This window comes from Microtus oregoni, unplaced genomic scaffold (assembly GCF_018167655.1).
Source record: "Microtus oregoni isolate MIOR12 unplaced genomic scaffold, Mior012 000052F_ref0000163, whole genome shotgun sequence".
Taxonomy (NCBI): Eukaryota; Metazoa; Chordata; class Mammalia; order Rodentia; family Cricetidae; genus Microtus; species Microtus oregoni.
The window spans coordinates 364,093-383,989 of NW_024543828.1; the positions used below are offsets into that span (position 1 = coordinate 364,093).

A 19,897-nucleotide genomic window follows, 5' to 3' on the forward strand; every position below is an offset into this window, starting at 1 on the left:
ATATATGACCCCCAAGGGAGTCATAACTCACAGGTTGAGAACTACAGCTCCAGGAGTTGGTCCTACACTCTGGTACATATTGGCAGGAGGAATTCCATTCAGCGGTCTGAAATTAGAGGAGATGAAGTTTACAGAGAAATATAGCGAGAGAGATTTCTAATTCTGGAAAAGTTGAAGCAGTGTGCAGAGGGGTGGATTTGATCAAAACGTGTTTTATATAAATAAGAAAACTGAAAAGAATAAATATATATTTCAAAATCCAGTTTATACATGTACTGCAAAAGACACTTATGTTCAGAATTTAATGATTTAAAAGTTATTGCAACTTTCTAAATTCAAAATACAATCACAATTAGGCTGTGTAGCTAGTAAAACTTAGCCAAATCTTGTGAATGTCTTCTAAAAGGTATATAACCTATAATATCATACATTTAAAGTGAGCTGGCGATTATATTAACACTAAATTTTTTCCCGTTGTCTAAAACAAGGTTTCTCTGTGTAGCTCTGGCTGTTTTGGAACTCACTCTATAGACTAGTCTGTCCTGGAACTCAGAGATCTGCCTGCCTCTGCCTCTGCTGCCCAATTGCTAGGATTAAAGGCAAACACCACCAAGCCCAGGTTCAAGGAATTCTGAAAAACTGTACATCTTAGATTTTTAGAGAATTTGTCACCTGAATATGCTCTGATTATGTGTTTTGTAATATCAAATAAAGTCACATAGACACTCATAAAGGTTAAACAGTAATTGAATTTTATTTAATGAAGTCATAGTATTGCATCTGTTTCAGATGTATTTAATTGTGTCTACCTCCCCTCCTAATTTGTTCCCAGAATCATAAACGATACCTTTTACTTCTTATAAAGTTTTATTGATGCCAGGTTTAGTGATACATATCTTTAGTTCTAGCACTCTGGAGGTGGAGACAGACGATGAGGTTAAGGATTGCCTAGTAGCTAGTCCCAGGCTAGGCTGTTAGTGTTCGTGCATCTGTACTGGCCTGCTCTCAGTGTCTTGACAGGACATGTCCTCAGCTACAGCCACGTAGAGCATCTTCAGGGCACATTCCCTTATTCTCTCTCTCTCTCTCTCTCTCTCTCTCTCTCAATCTCTCTCTCTCTCAATCTCTCTCTCTCTAATTTTCTCTCTCTAGTTCTCTCTCTCTAGTTCTCTCACTTTCTCTAATTCTCTCTCTCTCCCTGCCTCTCCCTCTCTCTCCTCTTCTGCTACTCCTGTCCCCAGAAGCTGGTCACTCAGACCTTTTCCCCTTTTACCATTCCATTTCCCCTAATAAGCAACCGCCCCACACACACACGAAAAAAATGAATCAAGTCAGAGAAGAATTCAGATTAAATCTTTACCTTCGATTGTTTATTTTAAATCTCATCCAATATGGAAGGATTCCTTTTCTGTATCTCCAAACTTATTTCTCTTGAACACCCCAATCCCCTACTACTTTTAAGAAAATAGGCAGCTTATAGTTTGAAAAATTTGTTTCAAATTAATTACCCATATAAATTATTTCTAAATTAAAAACCTATATTCGAAAATTTTCAAATACATTTCTGGTAAAATAAACCAATCGTTTTAAATATATCTTCAAATCTCCATTTTGTATTTTAAAGGATTAATGTCCAGTTATATATGAAAAGTAAAATTTTGTTCATCTTCTAAGTATCACATATTACTTTATTTATGAATGTATGAAGTTCTACAACAAGCCCTGAAAATGTATTAGGGAAATTTTAAAGAAAAACAGGAGAGGGAATCACCCAGCAAGGTTCTTTATTATGCAACAGTAAATATATATTACAATTTGAAGTTCAGGTTTCCATTGGCCAGAAAAATATCAGTAAATAATAACTGATTGCCTTTGTTCAGTCTTGGTACACAAATAAAGAAATAAAAGATGGCAGTTTACAATCTCTGCTCTCCAATCACTTATAAGAGAGTTGGAACCATACATGCAAGCAAAAGAACTGCACAGATATGTAGCAAAACTGTATAATTTGCGGAATGAACCGGCATGATCTCTATAAACAAAAATTTGACTATTTTGTATATCTAACTCACAAGTAATTCTTTTCAGCAATTCAGGTTTGGTACTGAACAGCATGTAGTTTGCCAACACCAATGCAAACTACATGTCAGATGTTTAGGGAAAAGGAAACGTGGCTCAATACCAATTCTGGGCTAACCTATCCTGGCCAGTTTTGCGGAAGGCCTGGCTGCTTTATCACTCTCAGTATTCTCACCTAAGAACAAGTCCAATGCCCCTGGATAGCATCCCACTACCTCTGTTAATCTGAATGGCAAAGTTCTTCAATCAGAACTATCTTTTTTAATCCCCAGCTCCTCTATTGGAAAATCATACAGCATTGTCACAATCACATATTATTACCTTTAGAGGCACAGAATGAGAGGCTTTGGTAACACACATATTCCACTTTTAAGTAAGAAACTTTGAAGTTCACAAAATGAAATCTAATTAATTTGGAGCTTATAAAGAGGGGGCGTTTCTTTCACAGTGAGCTGGATGGGCTCATTTTCTTTCTTTGCATTTTTTTCTTTCAACTTAAATTATAGGCAGATTTTTGAAAGTTTAGACATGCTCAAATATAACATTTGTGAGGAAAAATAGCAACAGCAAAAATACCCAGTCTATACCTTAGAGCAGTGTGTTTTCTGCCCTCTCGGCTATACATTCTACACTTATACTTAATATCCCTGCATCGAATGATGGCACTGAAACTCTGGGTAAGTTACTCCATCCACAAACATTCAAATATATCCACACGTCTTGACAGTACTAAGGCAAGAATTGAAAACAAGTACATTCTTTGATCAGTAAGAAGACAGAGCATGAAACTAAGATATGTCTTGAAAGAAAAATACCGATTTTTGGATTAATTTTGAAAGTTCAATTTAGCAGAACATTGAACACTTGAATACCTAAACCGTCCTCATCAACTGAGATTCTGATACACGAGATTCTATGACATAATTAACTTTTCAGAAAAGTGCGTTTTTCACCAACGACATATGAACTATACACAACATGATCACCTTTCACGAGTGACATATTTCCAAAAGAACACAATCTGGAACATGGAATGCATGTTATAATCGGAACAATGCCATAAAACTGTGGTTAGCGCTCCAGAAGAGATGGCTAAACTCTGTTTATTAGTAAATCTTGTTCATATCTCCCACACACGTGATGAAAACTAAAAGCAGTGTCTTTAAACCAGCTAATAGTAAAATAACACAACACATACACAAGTCTAACATTATAAAAGGGGTTTTCTTCCACATACAGACTATATGGATCACTCACTCAAAGATGTCACAGCTAAGAGTTAGTGGAAAGTATTTGTATGAACAGTTCAAAGAATGGTGGAGAGGTGCAGAAAAATTCTCAAAGCGACTTCTATCAGCTCCATCTGTCTTCTCCTCTCTTTCTGCTAAGAAATACACTGGTTAATCAGGGCCCGCTCTGCCTGAAAGACAAAAAGAAAGAAAAAAAGAGAGAGAGAAACAGAGTTAAAACAGCATGTGGAAAAGGAAAACGGCAGCGTTCAGTTAGATTGACCAGAAAGATAAATGCATACTGTTTGTTCAGCTAACCTTACTTAGCTCCAGAGGCCTGCATAGTTGCCATGGAGGCCTGAGGCCAGTGGGCCCCCACCCACGAAGAGCTTCATCTCTGGCCAGTTGTAGCAGTGAGTGTAGAGTGCGTTGGGGAAATCTACACCAGCAGCGTAATTCTCTAAGATGTCATTCTGGTTGATCCAGCCACTGCCACAGGTGAGCTTGAGCTTCCTTCCAGAGGGCACAGGAAACATGTCTGGACTGGCTACAGATCTTTGCTCGAGGAACTTCTGGGCACGGATGTCATAGAAGAGCAGAGAACCGTGACCTGTTCCCACGGTGACAATATGCTGGTGGACACTCAGGGAACGGACACCAGTGCCTCCCTCTCGGGAGCAGAATGACCAGATGTTCTCCTGGCCATGGCGAAGATCCAGGAATGAAACATGAGACTGGGATCCGACAGCATAGAGGGACAACTCGTCACAGTATGTGAGACACACGTTCTCCCTGCAGTAGGGCAGCCTTAGGGACAGCAGACTGGCCAGGGAGCTCCTGGCTTTCCACAGTTGGAAGTAGCCATCCAGAGACACGGCTCCCAGCTCCTGGTTTTTGTTGCTGTAAGCAAGGGCTCGAACTTTGCGGTTACCAGGACGGGTAGTGGGTGTAGGGATGGCCTCTATATCTGTAGGACGGATGTGAGCATAAGCTGGAAGGCCCGCATCCTCTTGCAGAGCAATGCTGCTATTGAACATGTCCGGATCCACCCGCCAGAGTGCCACGGTGCCATCGCGGGAACCACTCACAACCACAGTGTCACTCATCCACGCGATGGCAAAGATCCAGTCCCTGTGGCCTTGGCAATCTCCTAGGCACACGGGGTCCAGCGTGGGTAACTGGTAGACGGCCAGGCTGTTGGGGTTTTCCCCTCCAGTGGCCATGAGGGTCTTGGAGGGATTCAGTTCCACAGCATGAATGCCACAGGAAGGCGAGCCACGGGACTGGTCAGGCCCCCTGTCACTAATCAGAGGGATGTGCATGATGTGGTCAGTCTTGACGTCGACCACAAAAAGCGTGTTGCACTTGGTGCCACACACCACCTGCCTGGCATTTAGCCACTGCGATGCGAACACCTTGTTGAGGGGGCCGAGTGCCAGCTGGCGCTCCCTCAGCAGCTCAGGCAGCCTGAGGGCCCTGTAGCTGCACAGGTCGCCCTCGAAGCCCGCCAGCCTCGGGTGGCCCTCGTAGCCCAGCGCCCGGCCCTTCAGGTAGTGCACCAAGGAATGGCGAGCCATGGGCCGCTGTGGCCTCCTGACCAGCAGCAGCGACCCCTCGGCTTGGCCTGCTTCGGCTGCCGCCATTGCCACCATGGAGGGGCCTGGCGACAGAGAGCTCCCAGCACCCTCTTTGGAAGCTTTCTGCTTCCTGCTACCTGTTTGCTGAGGTCCCATGGTGGTTGGCGAGAGTTTGGAGGGTCCTGCGGGCTGTGGCATCTCCTGTGCCACTGGAGAAGGCAGCGCTGCGGTGTTCGCCTGAAACAGCGAATTGTTGGGAGCCGGAGGCTAGGCGACCAAGCCACAGAGAGCCAGTGGAGTCCTGAGCGCGTGGGCGGCAAAGGAGGCGAAAGCTGCTTGACCCAGCAGGCATTGCGCGGTCTGGCGGAAAGAGCCGAGTTGGGGCGGCTAGAGCCGAGGATGCGGTGCTGCAGGAGCTAGAGTGGAGCCGCGGATGCCAGACGGCTCAGCTTGTGGACTTCTGGGCCATGAGCAAGAAGTCCCTGGAGGATAAGGACAGCAGGCCGGGAGGGGCACGTTCTGAGGGTGGTTTTGGAAGAGCAGGCGGGCGGTATGGGCTGACTATCAATGGTAGAAGTGATGGGAGGTGTGGAAGGGTGAGCTTTAGGGTTGGGAGATCATGGCAATAGGGGGTAGCTCGTGCCCAGCCAGAAAGGGATGCTAGGTAGTAGTAAAGCCAAGAAGATAGGAAAGCCACACAATAGCTAGAACGGATCTTGAAGGAACAGGGAGACATCTCTCTAGCGCCGGTAGTCCAGCACCTTCCAATAATGAACAATGAGTTTTTCCTTCAGTAACATTGAATTTTCCTGGACTTAGATGGGGGCCATAACAATAACTCCACCTCGTTGATATGACGTCATGATACTGATAGTGCTACTATAAGACCTGTTTTTGGTATGGCTGCACAAGAGGGTTCTAACTTGTTTAGTTGATACTGTGCACATTTTTTACAACATTTTGGCCAGACCTCCACAAAATACTCAGAGACAATTTGAAATCTTACCAGACATTTATCTTGAAATTTAACCATCATTTTACTTTCGTAGGTTCCCCCAGAAAGAATGTCACCCCCATGAGAACTGGAAGTAATTCTAGAGGACGACATCCCCTTTCCCAGAAAAGTTTTCCTTGGGTTTAGGGACATCATTTATGGGTTGATTATAATTAGTATATGGTTGAGGGTTGGTGGAAGAATTTCATAAGCTCAGGGATCCTTTTGAAAAAAAAGAAAAAAAGAGGGAAAATTGGATGACGGGATAATAGATAGGTACTTATAATTTATTGTTTTTAGGCAATTATATTGGTCTTGATTATTGTATATTGATACAAAGTTAAATTATATTGACTATTGTATGCATGCATGCTTTTAACTCTGTTTAAACATTTTTATGTATTGATATATATTGTATTGATATATGTATATTTACCATATTGCAGTGTATAATTCTACCTCTGATTAAGATACTTATATATTGTTTATGTATTGATATATATATGTATATATCATATTGCAATGTATACTTGTACATTGTTTACATTTGTGTAGTAATAAGGGCGGCGGGGCTGCATCCCGCCACCCGGCTAGCTTTATACCCGAAATAAATACAAGAAAACTGTATTCTTTTAAACACTGCTTGGCCCTTTAGCTCTAGCCCTTACTGGCTAATTCTGATATCCGGATCAACCCATGTCTAATAATCTGTGAGCACTGGTCTTACCGGGAAGATTCGAGCCTATGTCCATCCTGGGTGGGAGATTCATCGCGTGTGTCTGCCCAGGAGCCGGGAGCATGGCGTCTCTGCTGAGGCGTCTGCTCCTGAGAGGAGAGCTGTGGAGTCTGAGCTCACTTCCTCTTCCTCCCAGCGTTCTGTTCTGTTTACTCCTCCCACCTATCTTCTAACCAATGAGGGCCAAGCAGTTTCTTTTTATTTAACCAATGACCTTCCTCCATCACATTTGGAGGTCATTGTCCTCATTTATTGCACAGTTGTTTATTGTCTTAGTCTTTAAGTTAGATAGGTATTGAGAATTTTATATATATATAGGCATCTATGTCATTTATAATTAGACTATTCAGTTTCCTTAGATTCATGGGGATTATATTCAGTATAGATAATCTTCAACCTCTTCAAAGATCTGTAGAAGATGGCCTTTAATCTAACTCAGAGTTCCATGGTAGTGAGACACAATTGCTCCATGGAACACCAGTCAATTCTCGAGAGAATGTTGAGCACCAAAGACACTTTACCTGGAGCCTTTCCTCTTGGCAGTACTGGCCTTTGGGCAAAGAAATGTCCATACCTCAACCACTGACAGAGATACGGAGTATCTGTAAATGGATAAAACAGGACTGTCATATCCTTCCAAGACAGGGTAAGATAGTTTTGACAAGTTTCTTGCCTTTGATAATGGTATGTCAGTTTCATTAGGCCTTAGCCAAAGTTGGTTGCTTCAATGCTTCAAACGTGACTTTGGGTGATTGCCCACGTACCCAGTTGTCTCTGTGATTTGTTGCATGTTTTGGAAGTTGTTTGATTGCACTTCCTAATTACCCAGGTAACATTATTTCCTTCTCAGATCTTCGATGGGGTTGAAGACTATATAAATGTAGGTACTTTCCTCTCATGATAGGCCAAGTAATTTATTATACAACACTTAAGCTAGTTAGAATAGGATATTTGTTCTTATTGTATATAATTTGATAGTAGATTTAGAACTCTCTTACTTACACAAAAGGGGGAGGTGCTTCGGGACCTCCTTCCACTCCTCCAGCCTATAGCTGCTGAGATACCAGCCAACTGGGGCTTTATCTCTCTCTCTTTAAAAATCAGCTGCAGCCCTCCTCTTGCTCTCTTGCTTACAACTCCACTTCTGGCTACTGGACTCCTTTCCAGATTGGGCAGAGGGCTGTTGTCTGGGGTGGTGATCTGTAGCTTTTTCCACTTTAAATAAATAACCATTCTATAAATAATAATTCCAAACTGGTGTGGAATCTTTAGTGACTCACACATTCAGAGACAAGACCAGGACCCTAGGAAAGGAGCAGAGGAGGCTGGCAGTGCTGGAGTTGAAATCTAAGGAAGGGTCCCCTCAAGGCAAGTGTGCTTGGAGGGTCTCTGCCCACTTCAGGTACTCATCTGCATTCTTCTTCACACAATCCCGACAGGCAGGGGACAGGTTACTTCAAAGAGCAGAAGGTCCAATCCATTCAAAATCCCTGGCCAGAATGTGCCTCCCCCTGCCCTGAGTATTTCCCATTTTATAGGGGTATTCAAAAGAGAAAGAAAACTCTGTCCAAGGTCTCTGTGAGAAAAGAAGGCTCCTGGGCCTTCTTTGTTTTCTTAAAATACTTTGTCGATGTGCAAGGTCAGTGGGGAGGTCAGTGTTCAACCTCAGATGTAGTATCCCCCTTCCATCATGACTGTTCTCTGCTGCACACGCCAGGCTCACCAGTTCTGTTTCTGTCTCTGCCCCTGACCTTGACATAGGAACACTTGGTCCCTGAGCGTGCTGCGGCATACCTCTGTGTGGGTTCTGGGCACTCTAATTCAGTCCCTCATGCTGGCACGACAAGCACTTTACACACCGAGCCATCTTCCTTTCTGTCCCCGTCTTCCTTACTGCCATACTCACCCGAGATGCCCTGGAAAAGGATGGGCACCCTATCTTGGTAGTCTTGAGCCCAGCACCATAGGCACTGCCCTTCCTTTTCCGCAGTGCTTGGGTGATGAGCTCTGTGGCCTGGATCAGATAAGCTGGGGCAGGTTCTCCATCTTCAGCCTCTCTCTTCTCCTGTCCTCCTGGCTCCCAAGATTCCTGGTCCAGCCTTTTGGACTGTACCTCCATGGCTGCTAGCTCACGGGTTGGGTGGGGCAGGTGCCTGTACTTTCTATAATAAAGCACGAGGATTCAAGCCAGACTGCCCTTCTTTCCCCGGGTCCAGCCCAAGCTTATTTTGTTCATTAGTTTACCAACCTGCCCCAACTGGAGGGGACCAGAACCTGGAAATACAAAATTCACTTGAATAGAGAAAAACAGTTGCATTCTTTTTGCTGGGTTTGGCTGAGGAACTTTTTGAAAGGCTTGGTTTATCATTGTTGTTGCATACACAAGCAAGCACAGGCATTGGTGTGCTGTTGGTGCACAAGTTTTGGGAGGGTTTTTTTTTCATCCTACATGGATTCAGTGATGGAACTCAGTTTGCCAGGCTCATGAGACATGTGCTTTCAACCCCTGAGCCACCTTACTGACCCATGGCTTTGAACTTCTGGTCTTTCTGCCTCTGTCTGTCTAGTTCAAGGATACAGCCACGTGCCACTTCAACTTTTGTTTGTCTGTTTGTTTTATTAAAGATGGGATCTCACTATGTGGGCCTGGCTATTCTGTAATTTGCTATGCAGACTAGGCTGATCTTGAATTCACTTATCTGCCTGTCTTTAACTCCCTGAATGCTGGGATCAGAAATGTGTGCCACCATAGCCAGCTTTTCCATTGTCAAAAGGTATCACATGGTGCTGGAGTGTTAGCTCAAAAGTTAAGAGCACAGGCTGCTCTTCCAAATGTCCTGAGTTTAATTCCCAGAAACAACATGGTGGCTCCCAACCACCTTTAATGGGATCTGATCTCTTCTGGAATAAAGTCAATAGAACACTCGCAAACATAAAATACATAAATAAGTGTAAAAAAGAAATGTTTAAAAAATTCAAAAAGAGAATATCTGTGAAATAATATAACAACATGAAACCCATCCCTTTGAATGATGAATATATGCTAACAATTATAATGTAAATGGTCACAGGATCAAAACATCATTGGAACCTTTATTTCAAACATATTTCAAAATCTCTCTAAATAAGGAACCTCAAAATATAGCAACTTCTTTGTAGAAGTGCAAATTGCCAAGTATAATGAAAATGTTCAAAGAAGTAGAAAACTTTCTAACTCTAGTTTTACTTAAAATGCCAGAAGCTACAACTATAAAGCCATACTAATGTGAATCCCTAAAACATGAGCCAGAAAGGGATAAAAAAAACTATGGAAAGGAGAAAGAGCTATGAGAAACTAAGGAATGCAGAGAATGGGAGAAATATTCTGCTCAAGTGAATATCAGATCAATTGGTTTCTAATACCAAGCAGTCAGCCCTTAAAACATAATATAATAACCATTATACAGACTGAGAAAGTTGTAAAGTTGTATTTCTGAATTCAGGAAAATTACACACACACACACAAGCACACACACACACACACACACACACACACACACACACACCTACTTCTGAAACAACAATTAATGGAAAAAAAGAAACCATAAGTTTGAATGCAAGGAAGAAGAGATATATGGGAGGGTTTGAAGAAAAGAAAAGGGAGAGAGTATAATTAGATTATGATCTGAAAAAAAAAGAGAAATTATATCTACAGTTTTAACTGGGATTAAATATGCATGATTTAAGAAATCAAACATAAAAAGCTGTTTCTAATTAAGTCTTTGAAACTTTGTGAAATATCTTTGAGTTGTGACAGCCTTTCAACTCATAAACCAAAACACTGTTTTAAAATACAGATAAATGAACAGAAAACCAAATCCTTATATGGAACTAATGGGCCAGGCAATGTTTAAAAACATACAGTTTCCATGTAATTATTTCGGGGCATAATCTAGCCATGCGGCCGGCTGGGTGCCCGCATGTGGGGACACAGCCCCGCTGCTCCTATTAGAACACTACATCACCAAATATTATGCAATTTTAATGGCACTAAAATATTTAAAATAAATCAGCATTCTTTCAGGGTAAGTGCATTTTGTATACTATAAATTTAAATTCATATTTTAGAATGTTATTTTATTAATTTATTTCATTTAATAAGCTTAGTTTGTGCATTTAATAGCACACATAATGTACTGATACAGCTGTTTGTTTGTTTCATAAATACATTGAAAATATCAAATAATTCTTATAAAAATTTTGGATATCGAAATTGGATAGAATTTTCTGCATACCCTGTGAAACTTCTTCTAAGCTATTCAAAGTCAATTCTTACACCTCATAAAACATGCAACTGAGCACAATATTCACTCAGGACCCTTAATATGCTTTTATAGAAATAAATACAACTACTTTTTAATGCTTTCAATGGTCTAAAATTACTCAATGAATATTGAGTGATGTGGGAAGGTCATTTGTCAATCTGTTGTTTCATTGGTTAATCAATAAAGAAAACTGCTTGGCCTAATAGGTCAGAAAATTAAGTAGGTGGAGTAGACAGAACAGAATGCTGGGAGGAAGTGAGGCAATTGTCATGCCTCTCCTCTCTAGCTCAGACACCATGCCTCTCTTCTCCAGGTCAGACAGGATGAAGCTCCAGCCCAAGATGGACGTATGATAGAATCATCCTGGTAAGCCACCACATCGTGGTGCAACACAGACTATTAGATATTTGTTAGCCAAGATGTGAGAGTTAGCCAAGAAGAGGCTAGATATAATGGGCCAAGCAGTGTTTAAAAGAATACAGTTTCTATGTTGTTATTTCAGGGCACAAGCTAGCCATGCGGCCGGGGGCCAGTTGGCAGTAACACAACCCGCTGCTCCATCTACAACTGAGCATGATAGTTAAGGCTGAGGTCTTGAATTTAAATCCCCACCACCCATGTAACAAGTCAGGCAGCGTCTCACCCACCTGTACCTACAATACTTCTGAAGGTGCAGATAGGAGGGTCACTGGCATTTACTGGCTACCAATCCAGATCCAGGCTCAATGAGAGATGTTGTCTCAAAGGAATAAATGCAGAATAATAGAATAGGATACCGAATGTTTTTCCCCTGACCTTTTCCTGTGTGCTAATGGCTGTGTGGAGAAAAACGCGTACACTTATGAACACACTGAAGAGAAAAGGATCATGATTTTGAGGCCAGTAAAATGGTTCAGGGGTAAAGGCAGTTGCCACCAAGACTTGTTAGAAGGAAAGAAGGAGCTTCCACCAAGTTGTCCTCTGACCGGAACATTTTCACACAGACACGCAGGCATACTTGCATGTCTGTGCTCTCTCTCTCTCTCTCTCTCTCTCTCTCTCTCTTTCTCTCTCTCCCTCTTTCATCCCCAGTAAATAAATATAAAATGAAAAGAAACTTGTTTTAAAATAGTCATGATTTCAGCACCACATTGAAATCAATTCCCTGTCTTCTTAGGTTAACTTATGAAGTGACTGCAATGTTGATTGTGCTGTCTCTGCTCAGTTCTATTTATGACTGCCAGTTGCATGTCATAGAGTGAATACTGTTGAGGAGGGAGAGTGGCATCTGTTTTTTTGGTATTTTCAGTCTCTAGTGCCAAATGATCTCATGATCCCTTACAAGTCAAGTATGACAGACTCAGAGTTGTAACAAGAGTTCATTGTCAGTGCTACACCTAGTAACAAAGGAGAAGCATTTTTAAGTTTGTTTTCATCTTCCATATTCTTCATTGTTTTCATAATTCTATGTCTTGCTTCTTAAGACATGAAATGGGTTTTAATTTCATTGGTTACTAAATTTAGACTACAAGATAGAGAGATCCATTTTTCTGTTTTTCTCCAAGGAGAATGCAGAATATTAGCACTAACAAAATAAACATATGAAGCCTTTGAATTTCTACAGTGATATCTACATTATTGTTTCTAATTAAAAATTATTTAATATATATAGGTATTTTACTTATTTTAATGTTTCAGTTTATGGTGTGTGCAAATACCAGAAAACAGCATCAGATACCCTGATACTGCAGCTAAAGGTGGTTGTGAGCTGCTGTGTGGATGCTGGAAATCTAACTTGGGTCCACTGGAAAGGCAGTCCTGCTTTTAACTCCTGAGTCATCTCTCCAGCCTAACATTGTCCTTTTGCGGCCAAATCCTCTTTCTTCGTACATCATCAATGCAACCACTAATTTGTTATATATATAATGCTTTTATTTCAAGAAATCTATAGTAATTGAAGTTAGGAACATTGCTCAATGGTATAATTATCTAAAAATGTGTGGTACCTTGGGTTCAAACACAAACACCATAAAAGTATACAGTGATCTCATACACTTAAATTTATGTGAGTAGTTGCTAACCAATATGTACCTTCCCACACAAGTTTAATAAAAAGCTTATTCATATAAGAAAACATGCATTTCTAATTTTTTATAGAAATTAATGTTAATGACCAATTTTAGTAGTATTTACCGTTTGATAATGCTGTATTTTCTAATAATGAAGCTTTATTTTGCCATTTTCACTAGACATATTGTGCATTTGCATTGTGTAAGTCTAGTTGTGAATTTATCTCATTTATTTTTCACAATTACATAAAGTTCCATTTTTACTGTATTTCTAAATATTATTTGGGGTATGTATCAATATTGTTTGCTTTTGCACATTAACCTTGAATTCTGTGAACTCACTGAAGTTACCAGCTCTAGAAACTATTTTTGCAGATATCTTGGTATTGTATTGCCAAGTAGAGAGTCTTATTTCTTTTCCATTCGTATGCTTTCCTTCTGTTTCTTGTTTTATTAGATTAGAAAAAACTCAGCTATGGTGAATAAAAATAATGAAAGCAGAAATCTTTGTCTTGTTTTTAATTTAAGAGGCAAAGAATCTAATTTCTTAACTTTAAATGAAATGTTTGTGCCTGTTTTTTTTAAAGTTCTATTACAAATTTGCTGAAAGTTTTAATCAGTAGGGATTGGATTTTGTTCAATAGTATTTTGGGGCCATTTAAAATAATCATATGATGTTTCTTATACTGTTGACATAGTTGTTTACACTGATTCTTTTAAAATGATGACTCAATCTTATCCAACTTGATTAAATCCAAATTAATCATTCTGTACAATTTCTGTTTATAGATTTAATTTGCCAATATTTTGTTGAGGATTATATGATTAAAAATATGTAGGAATGTGTTCCCTTGTGCTAAGGAGGAACAGGGTGTTCTCAAAATTTATACATGGAAGCTTGGAAACTTATTAAAAGACAGATGGTGAAATAATTCAGTTGGTAAAATACTGGAAATGCAAACATGAAAACCTGAGATTAATCCCCATCACCCAAATAAAAACCAAAGTGTGGTGGCTAATGCTTGTAATAGCAGTGCTAAAGTAACAGAACTATGCAGATCCCTGGGTCTGCCTGTCATGCAGTCTAGCTCATTTTGCAAAATTTAAGTCAGTGAGGGACTCTTTCAAAATTAAAATGAACATCATCTGAGGAAGAACATTAGAGATTATCTTCTGCTCCCCCAGCCCCTTATGTGACCATGCTCAGGGATAAGGTTTTAATGAAATAAGTAATGTAAAAGGATGTTATAAAGGTAGCATCTTAACCCATTGAATTTGTTTTAATAAGAAGAGGAAGTTCAAATATCTCCCTGTTCTCACAAAATGAAGAGCCATGTGAGTACACTTGGATAAAGCAACTTGGCAACAATATAAGAGAATACACCATCTGAACTAAACCTATTTTGACCCATGAACTAGCCTCAGGGACTGAGAAAATATATATCTATTGTTTGAAACATTTACTCTACTGTGGCATTGTGTTGTGGCATCTTGAGTAACTTGGTACTCTTTTTCAGGTTTTAAGAAAAGATGTGTAAACTTAGTAGAGTGTTTAAGTCTAATATAATTATCCCCAGAAAATATACTGGGATATCACTTTTGTGTAATCAGAAATTATGAATTGAAGTTCCTTAATAGTTATACAGGCATCCCAAGCTTCTATTTATGTGGTATGGCTAGTGGTAACTGATAAAGTCGCATAGTACATGTATTGCTGAAAAGGTCTTTTATTATTACATTTGAGATAGCAGTTAATTTACCTTATTTGTTTAAATTATGTGTCTAAAATTGTTCACAATATTCTCCTGTCATACCTTTGAAGTCTATAAGGGTTATAGTTAAAAGAGCTGCAAGGTTTGCAGCTAAAGCTGAGTCAGGAGGCCTCTCTTAGAAGAGAGAACTTGCTTGTCTCTAGCAAGCAGAGCAGAACCGAGAAATTGCTGCTACCAAGAAAACACGCCTTACTCTATTCTTTCCCAAGATTTCTCAAGCTTTGTTTGGATTCAGTTATCCACGTCTGGGCACCATTCAGTAAAAGGAGCAGCGGGCTGAGTTCCTGCCTCCTGGCTCCTGGCCATCTGGCTAGCTTATGCCCCGAAATAAGAACACACAAACTGTATTCATTTAAACACTTCCGGTCCCATTGTATCTAACCACTTCTTGGCTAACTCTCATATCTTGGCTAACCCATATTTAGTAATCTGTGTAGCATTAGTCTTACCGGGAAAGATTCAGAATGTCTGCCTGGAAGCTTGCACCATTGCATTTGGCTCAGAGAAGATAGGCATAGCATCTGACTAACGTCCCTTCTTCCGAGTATTCTGTTGTATTTACTAAACCCACCTATGTTCTAAACTATCAGGCCAAGCAGTTTCTTTATTAAATAACCAATGAAATCAACAGATTGATATATGAAACACCCACATCACCAATCTATTTCACCTATTCCTTTGCCATAAAAAGGATAACATAGAAAAGATTCAGAACTCTAAGACTAGAGCATGTTAGGGAGTACAAATATGACACAGATTAACTGAAATGGTGGGAAAGAACAACACATGGCTTGTACATGAAATTTACCCTTGAAGCAAAAGTGCAAAAAGAAGTAGAAATAAAATTAGCAAACTGTTTTGGGGCATTTGGGAGTGGGAACACTATAAAATAGCTCGTTTTTTGTATTCTTATATATTTCATTTATTTATTCTTCAGGTTTTTTATTTATTTTTCCACTCAAAAATTTACACTTCCTCAATGTGCCTGTTCTAATGGGAGCTCACCAAATCCAGTTGGACCGGGACTGAAGGAGAATGCAATCAAATCGAACTCTCTGAATGTGTCTGACAATGGGGGCTGACAGAGCAGCCATTGATAAAGGCACTGGGACTAGTTTCTACTGCATGTACTGGCTTTCTGGGACCCTAGTCTATTTGGACAAAATAGTTCTTAAACTGCATGATTAATCAGAAAAGTGAATTCAAGGCTCCCATTCTCAACAAACTACATTTTGTGGAGGGGAAATAAGATATTTAGAGTCCGTATTATGCAAGAGCGTCTATGGAATGCATCCCTAATTAATTAAAGTCACACTTGAATAAACTACCAAGTATATGTCGGTCATGAGATGTGAGATCTTGAAGCAAAAACAAATAAAATAAAATAAAATAAAATCAACGATATGAAATTTTCCTTTCTGACTCCTGAGCTTCTATGAGCTAGACCACTATAGTTCTTTCCATTGTGTTCACATGCTCATTTTCCTCTGGAAGATTCTCTGTCTCGCATGTCCTTAAAATCATGACCATCCGTCGTATTCCTAACTCAAAGATTCAATGTTCTCTAAGGCCAAGGACCTCTTAAACTAGTGATGGGAACTTGTATCCCCAGCTCCTCACTTGCAGTTTTCTACCCCCACTTCCTTAGTTCTCATAGCTAAAAGAGATGATGGTATCTCCAAAATACCCAACTTCACTTCTTCCTAGCCAATTCACACAACCCACTTGACGTTAAAGACTGTGGTCAGTCATCAAGGCCTGGGCATCATCTTAGGCAGGCAAGATGTGAGGCGCATTGTTCTGTCATTTGACATGGTCTGCCCCAATGATTGTATTGCAGCAGTAGAGAACATTGGAGGAGGGCGGAAAGTGATTCGTGGAAAATAAATTACCAAAAGAGGAAGGGCTGTTACAAGGAACAGGGACTGCTAGTTTCAAACACTTTTATTTTCTGCCAAGTTCAATATAAGACCTTAGTAAAGAGTCTTATGAGCACACTTTTGTTTTCTTTCACAGACAGGAAAGATCACGGCTCTGTCTATACCATGATTGACGACATATTGGGTTTCATATTATATTGCAGTAGAGATTTAAAGGATTTTGGCTGCCGAAGAGAAGGTGACTGAGTTAACTTGTTGGATCCGGAAGGTGCTGGAATATTGGCACTAGAGAGATTTCTCCCTGTTCCTCCAAGCTCCTTTCTAGCTTTTGTATGGCTTTCCTATCTTCTTGGCTTTACTACTACCTAGCATCCCTTTCTGGCTGGGCACGAGCTACCCCCTATTGCCATGATCTCCCAACCCTAAAGCTCACCCTTCCACACCTCCCATCACTTCTGCCATTGATAGTCAGCCCATACCCCCGCCTGCTCTTCTAAAATCACGCTCAGAATGTGCCCCTCCCGGCCTACTGTCCTTATCCTCCAGGGACTTGTTGCTCAAGGCCCAGAAGTCCACGAGCTGAGCTGTCTGGCATCCGCGGCTCCACTCTAGCTCCTGCAGCACCGCATCCTCGGCTCTAGCCGCTCCAACTCGGCTCTTTCCGCCAGACCGCGCAATGCCTGCTGGGTCAAGCAGCTTTCGCCTCCTTTGCCGCCCACGCGCTCAGGACTCCACCGGCTCTCTGTGGCTTGGTCGCCTAGCCTCCGGCTCCCAGCGATTCGCTGTTTCAGGCCAACACCGCAGCGCTGCCTTCTCCAGTGGCACAGGAGATGCCACAGCCCGCAGGACCCTCCAAACTCTCGCCAACCACCATGGGACCTCAGCAAACAGGTAGCAGGAAGCAGAAAGCCTCCAAAGAGGATGCTGGGAGCTCTCTGTCGCCAGGCCCCTCCATGGTGGCAATGGCGGCAGCCGAAGCAGGCCAAGCCGAGGGGTCGCTGCTGCTGGTCAGGAGGCCACAGCGGCCCATGGCTCGCCATTCCTTGGTGCACTACCTGAAGGGCCGGGCGCTGGGCTACGAGGGCCACCCGAGGCTGGCGGGCTTCGAGGGCGACCTGTGCAGCTACAGGGCCCTCAGGCTGCCTGAGCTGCTGAGGGAGCGCCAGCTGGCACTCGGCCCCCTCAACAAGGTGTTCGCATCGCAGTGGCTAAATGCCAGGCAGGTGGTGTGTGGCACCAAGTGCAACACGCTTTTTGTGGTCGACGTCAAGACTGACCACATCATGCACATCCCTCTGATTAGTGACAGGGGGCCTGACCAGTCCCGTGGCTCGCCTTCCTGTGGCATTCATGCTGTGGAACTGAATCCCTCCAAGACCCTCATGGCCACTGGAGGGGAAAACCCCAACAGCCTGGCCGTCTACCAGTTACCCACGCTGGACCCCGTGTGCCTAGGAGATTGCCAAGGCCACAGGGACTGGATCTTTGCCATCGCGTGGATGAGTGACACTGTGGTTGTGAGTGGTTCCCGCGATGGCACCGTGGCACTCTGGCGGGTGGATCCGGACATGTTCAATAGCAGCATTGCTCTGCAAGAGGATGCGGGCCTTCCAGCTTATGCTCACATCCGTCCTACAGATATAGAGGCCATCCCTACACCCACTACCCGTCCTGGTAACCGCAAAGTTCGAGCCCTTGCTTACAGCAACAAAAACCAGGAGCTGGGAGCCGTGTCTCTGGATGGCTACTTCCAACTGTGGAAAGCCAGGAGCTCCCTGGCCAGTCTGCTGTCCCTAAGGCTGCCCTACTGCAGGGAGAACGTGTGTCTCACATACTGTGACGAGTTGTCCCTCTATGCTGTCGGATCCCAGTCTCATGTTTCATTCCTGGATCTTCGCCATGGCCAGGAGAACATCTGGTCATTCTGCTCCCGAGAGGGAGGCACTGGTGTCCGTTCCCTGAGTGTCCACCAGCATATTGTCACCGTGGGAACAGGTCACGGTTCTCTGCTCTTCTATGACATCCGTGCCCAGAAGTTCCTCGAGCAAAGATCTGTAGCCAGTCCAGACATGTTTCCTGTGCCCTCTGGAAGGAAGCTCAAGCTCACCTGTGGCAGTGGCTGGATCAACCAGAATGACATCTTAGAGAATTACGCTGCTGGTGTAGATTTCCCCAACGCACTCTACACTCACTGCTACAACTGGCCAGAGATGAAGCTCTTCGTGGGTGGGGGCCCACTGGCCTCAGGCCTCCATGGCAACTATGCAGGCCTCTGGAGCTAAGTAAGGTTAGCTGAACAAACAGTATGCATTTATCTTTCTGGTCAATCTAACTGAACGCTGCCGTTTTCCTTTTCCACATGCTGTTTTAACTCTGTTTCTCTCTCTCTTTTTTTCTTTCTTTTTGTCTTTCAGGCAGAGCGGGCCCTGATTAACCAGTGTATTTCTTAGCAGAAAGAGAGGAGAAGACAGATGGAGCTGATAGAAGTCGCTTTGAGAATTTTTCTGCACCTCTCCACCATTCTTTGAACTGTTCATACAAATACTTTCCACTAACTCTTAGCTGTGACATCTTTGAGTGAGTGATCCATATAGTCTGTATGTGGAAGAAAACCCCTTTTATAATGTTAGACTTGTGTATGTGTTGTGTTATTTTACTATTAGCTGGTTTAAAGACACTGCTTTTAGTTTTCATCACGTGTGTGGGAGATATGAACAAGATTTACTAATAAACAGAGTTTAGCCATCTCTTCTGGAGCGCTAACCACAGTTTTATGGCATTGTTCCGATTATAACATGCATTCCATGTTCCAGATTGTGTTCTTTTGGAAATATGTCACTCGTGAAAGGTGATCATGTTGTGTATAGTTCATATGTCGTTGGTGAAAAACGCACTTTTCTGAAAAGTTAATTATGTCATAGAATCTCGTGTATCAGAATCTCAGTTGATGAGGACGGTTTAGGTATTCAAGTGTTCAATGTTCTGCTAAATTGAACTTTCAAAATTAATCCAAAAATCGGTATTTTTCTTTCAAGACATATCTTAGTTTCATGCTCTGTCTTCTTACTGATCAAAGAATGTACTTGTTTTCAATTCTTGCCTTAGTACTGTCAAGACGTGTGGATATATTTGAATGTTTGTGGATGGAGTAACTTACCCAGAGTTTCAGTGCCATCATTCGATGCAGGGATATTAAGTATAAGTGTAGAATGTATAGCCGAGAGGGCAGAAAACACACTGCTCTAAGGTATAGACTGGGTATTTTTGCTGTTGCTATT

The 19,897-nt window shown here is 41.9% G+C and overlaps 2 protein-coding genes across 2 annotated transcripts; one reads left to right on the forward strand and one right to left on the reverse strand.

The window, feature by feature from the left end:
* Positions 1-3,631: 3,631 nt before the first annotated feature.
* Positions 3,632-5,098, reverse strand: LOC121437555 (DDB1- and CUL4-associated factor 12-like protein 1). The gene has a single exon (XM_041637422.1). It carries the CDS (start codon positions 5,081-5,083, stop codon positions 3,632-3,634), a length of 1,452 nt encoding a protein of 483 aa, XP_041493356.1. The 5' UTR covers positions 5,084-5,098.
* A 12,309-nt stretch (positions 5,099-17,407) lies between these two features.
* LOC121437560 (DDB1- and CUL4-associated factor 12-like protein 1) lies at positions 17,408-18,901 on the forward strand. The gene has a single exon (XM_041637426.1). The coding sequence runs from the start codon at positions 17,450-17,452 to the stop codon at positions 18,899-18,901; it is 1,452 nt and encodes a 483-aa protein (XP_041493360.1). The 5' UTR covers positions 17,408-17,449.
* Positions 18,902-19,897: the final 996 nt, after the last annotated feature.

What these genes read in the sequence shown, in the direction of transcription:
- LOC121437555 (XM_041637422.1), bottom strand. Translation starts at nt 5,083, where the DNA reads ATGCCACAGCCCGCAGGACCCTCCAAACTCTCGCCAACCACCATGGGA.
- LOC121437560 (XM_041637426.1), top strand. Translation starts at nt 17,450, where the DNA reads ATGCCACAGCCCGCAGGACCCTCCAAACTCTCGCCAACCACCATGGGA.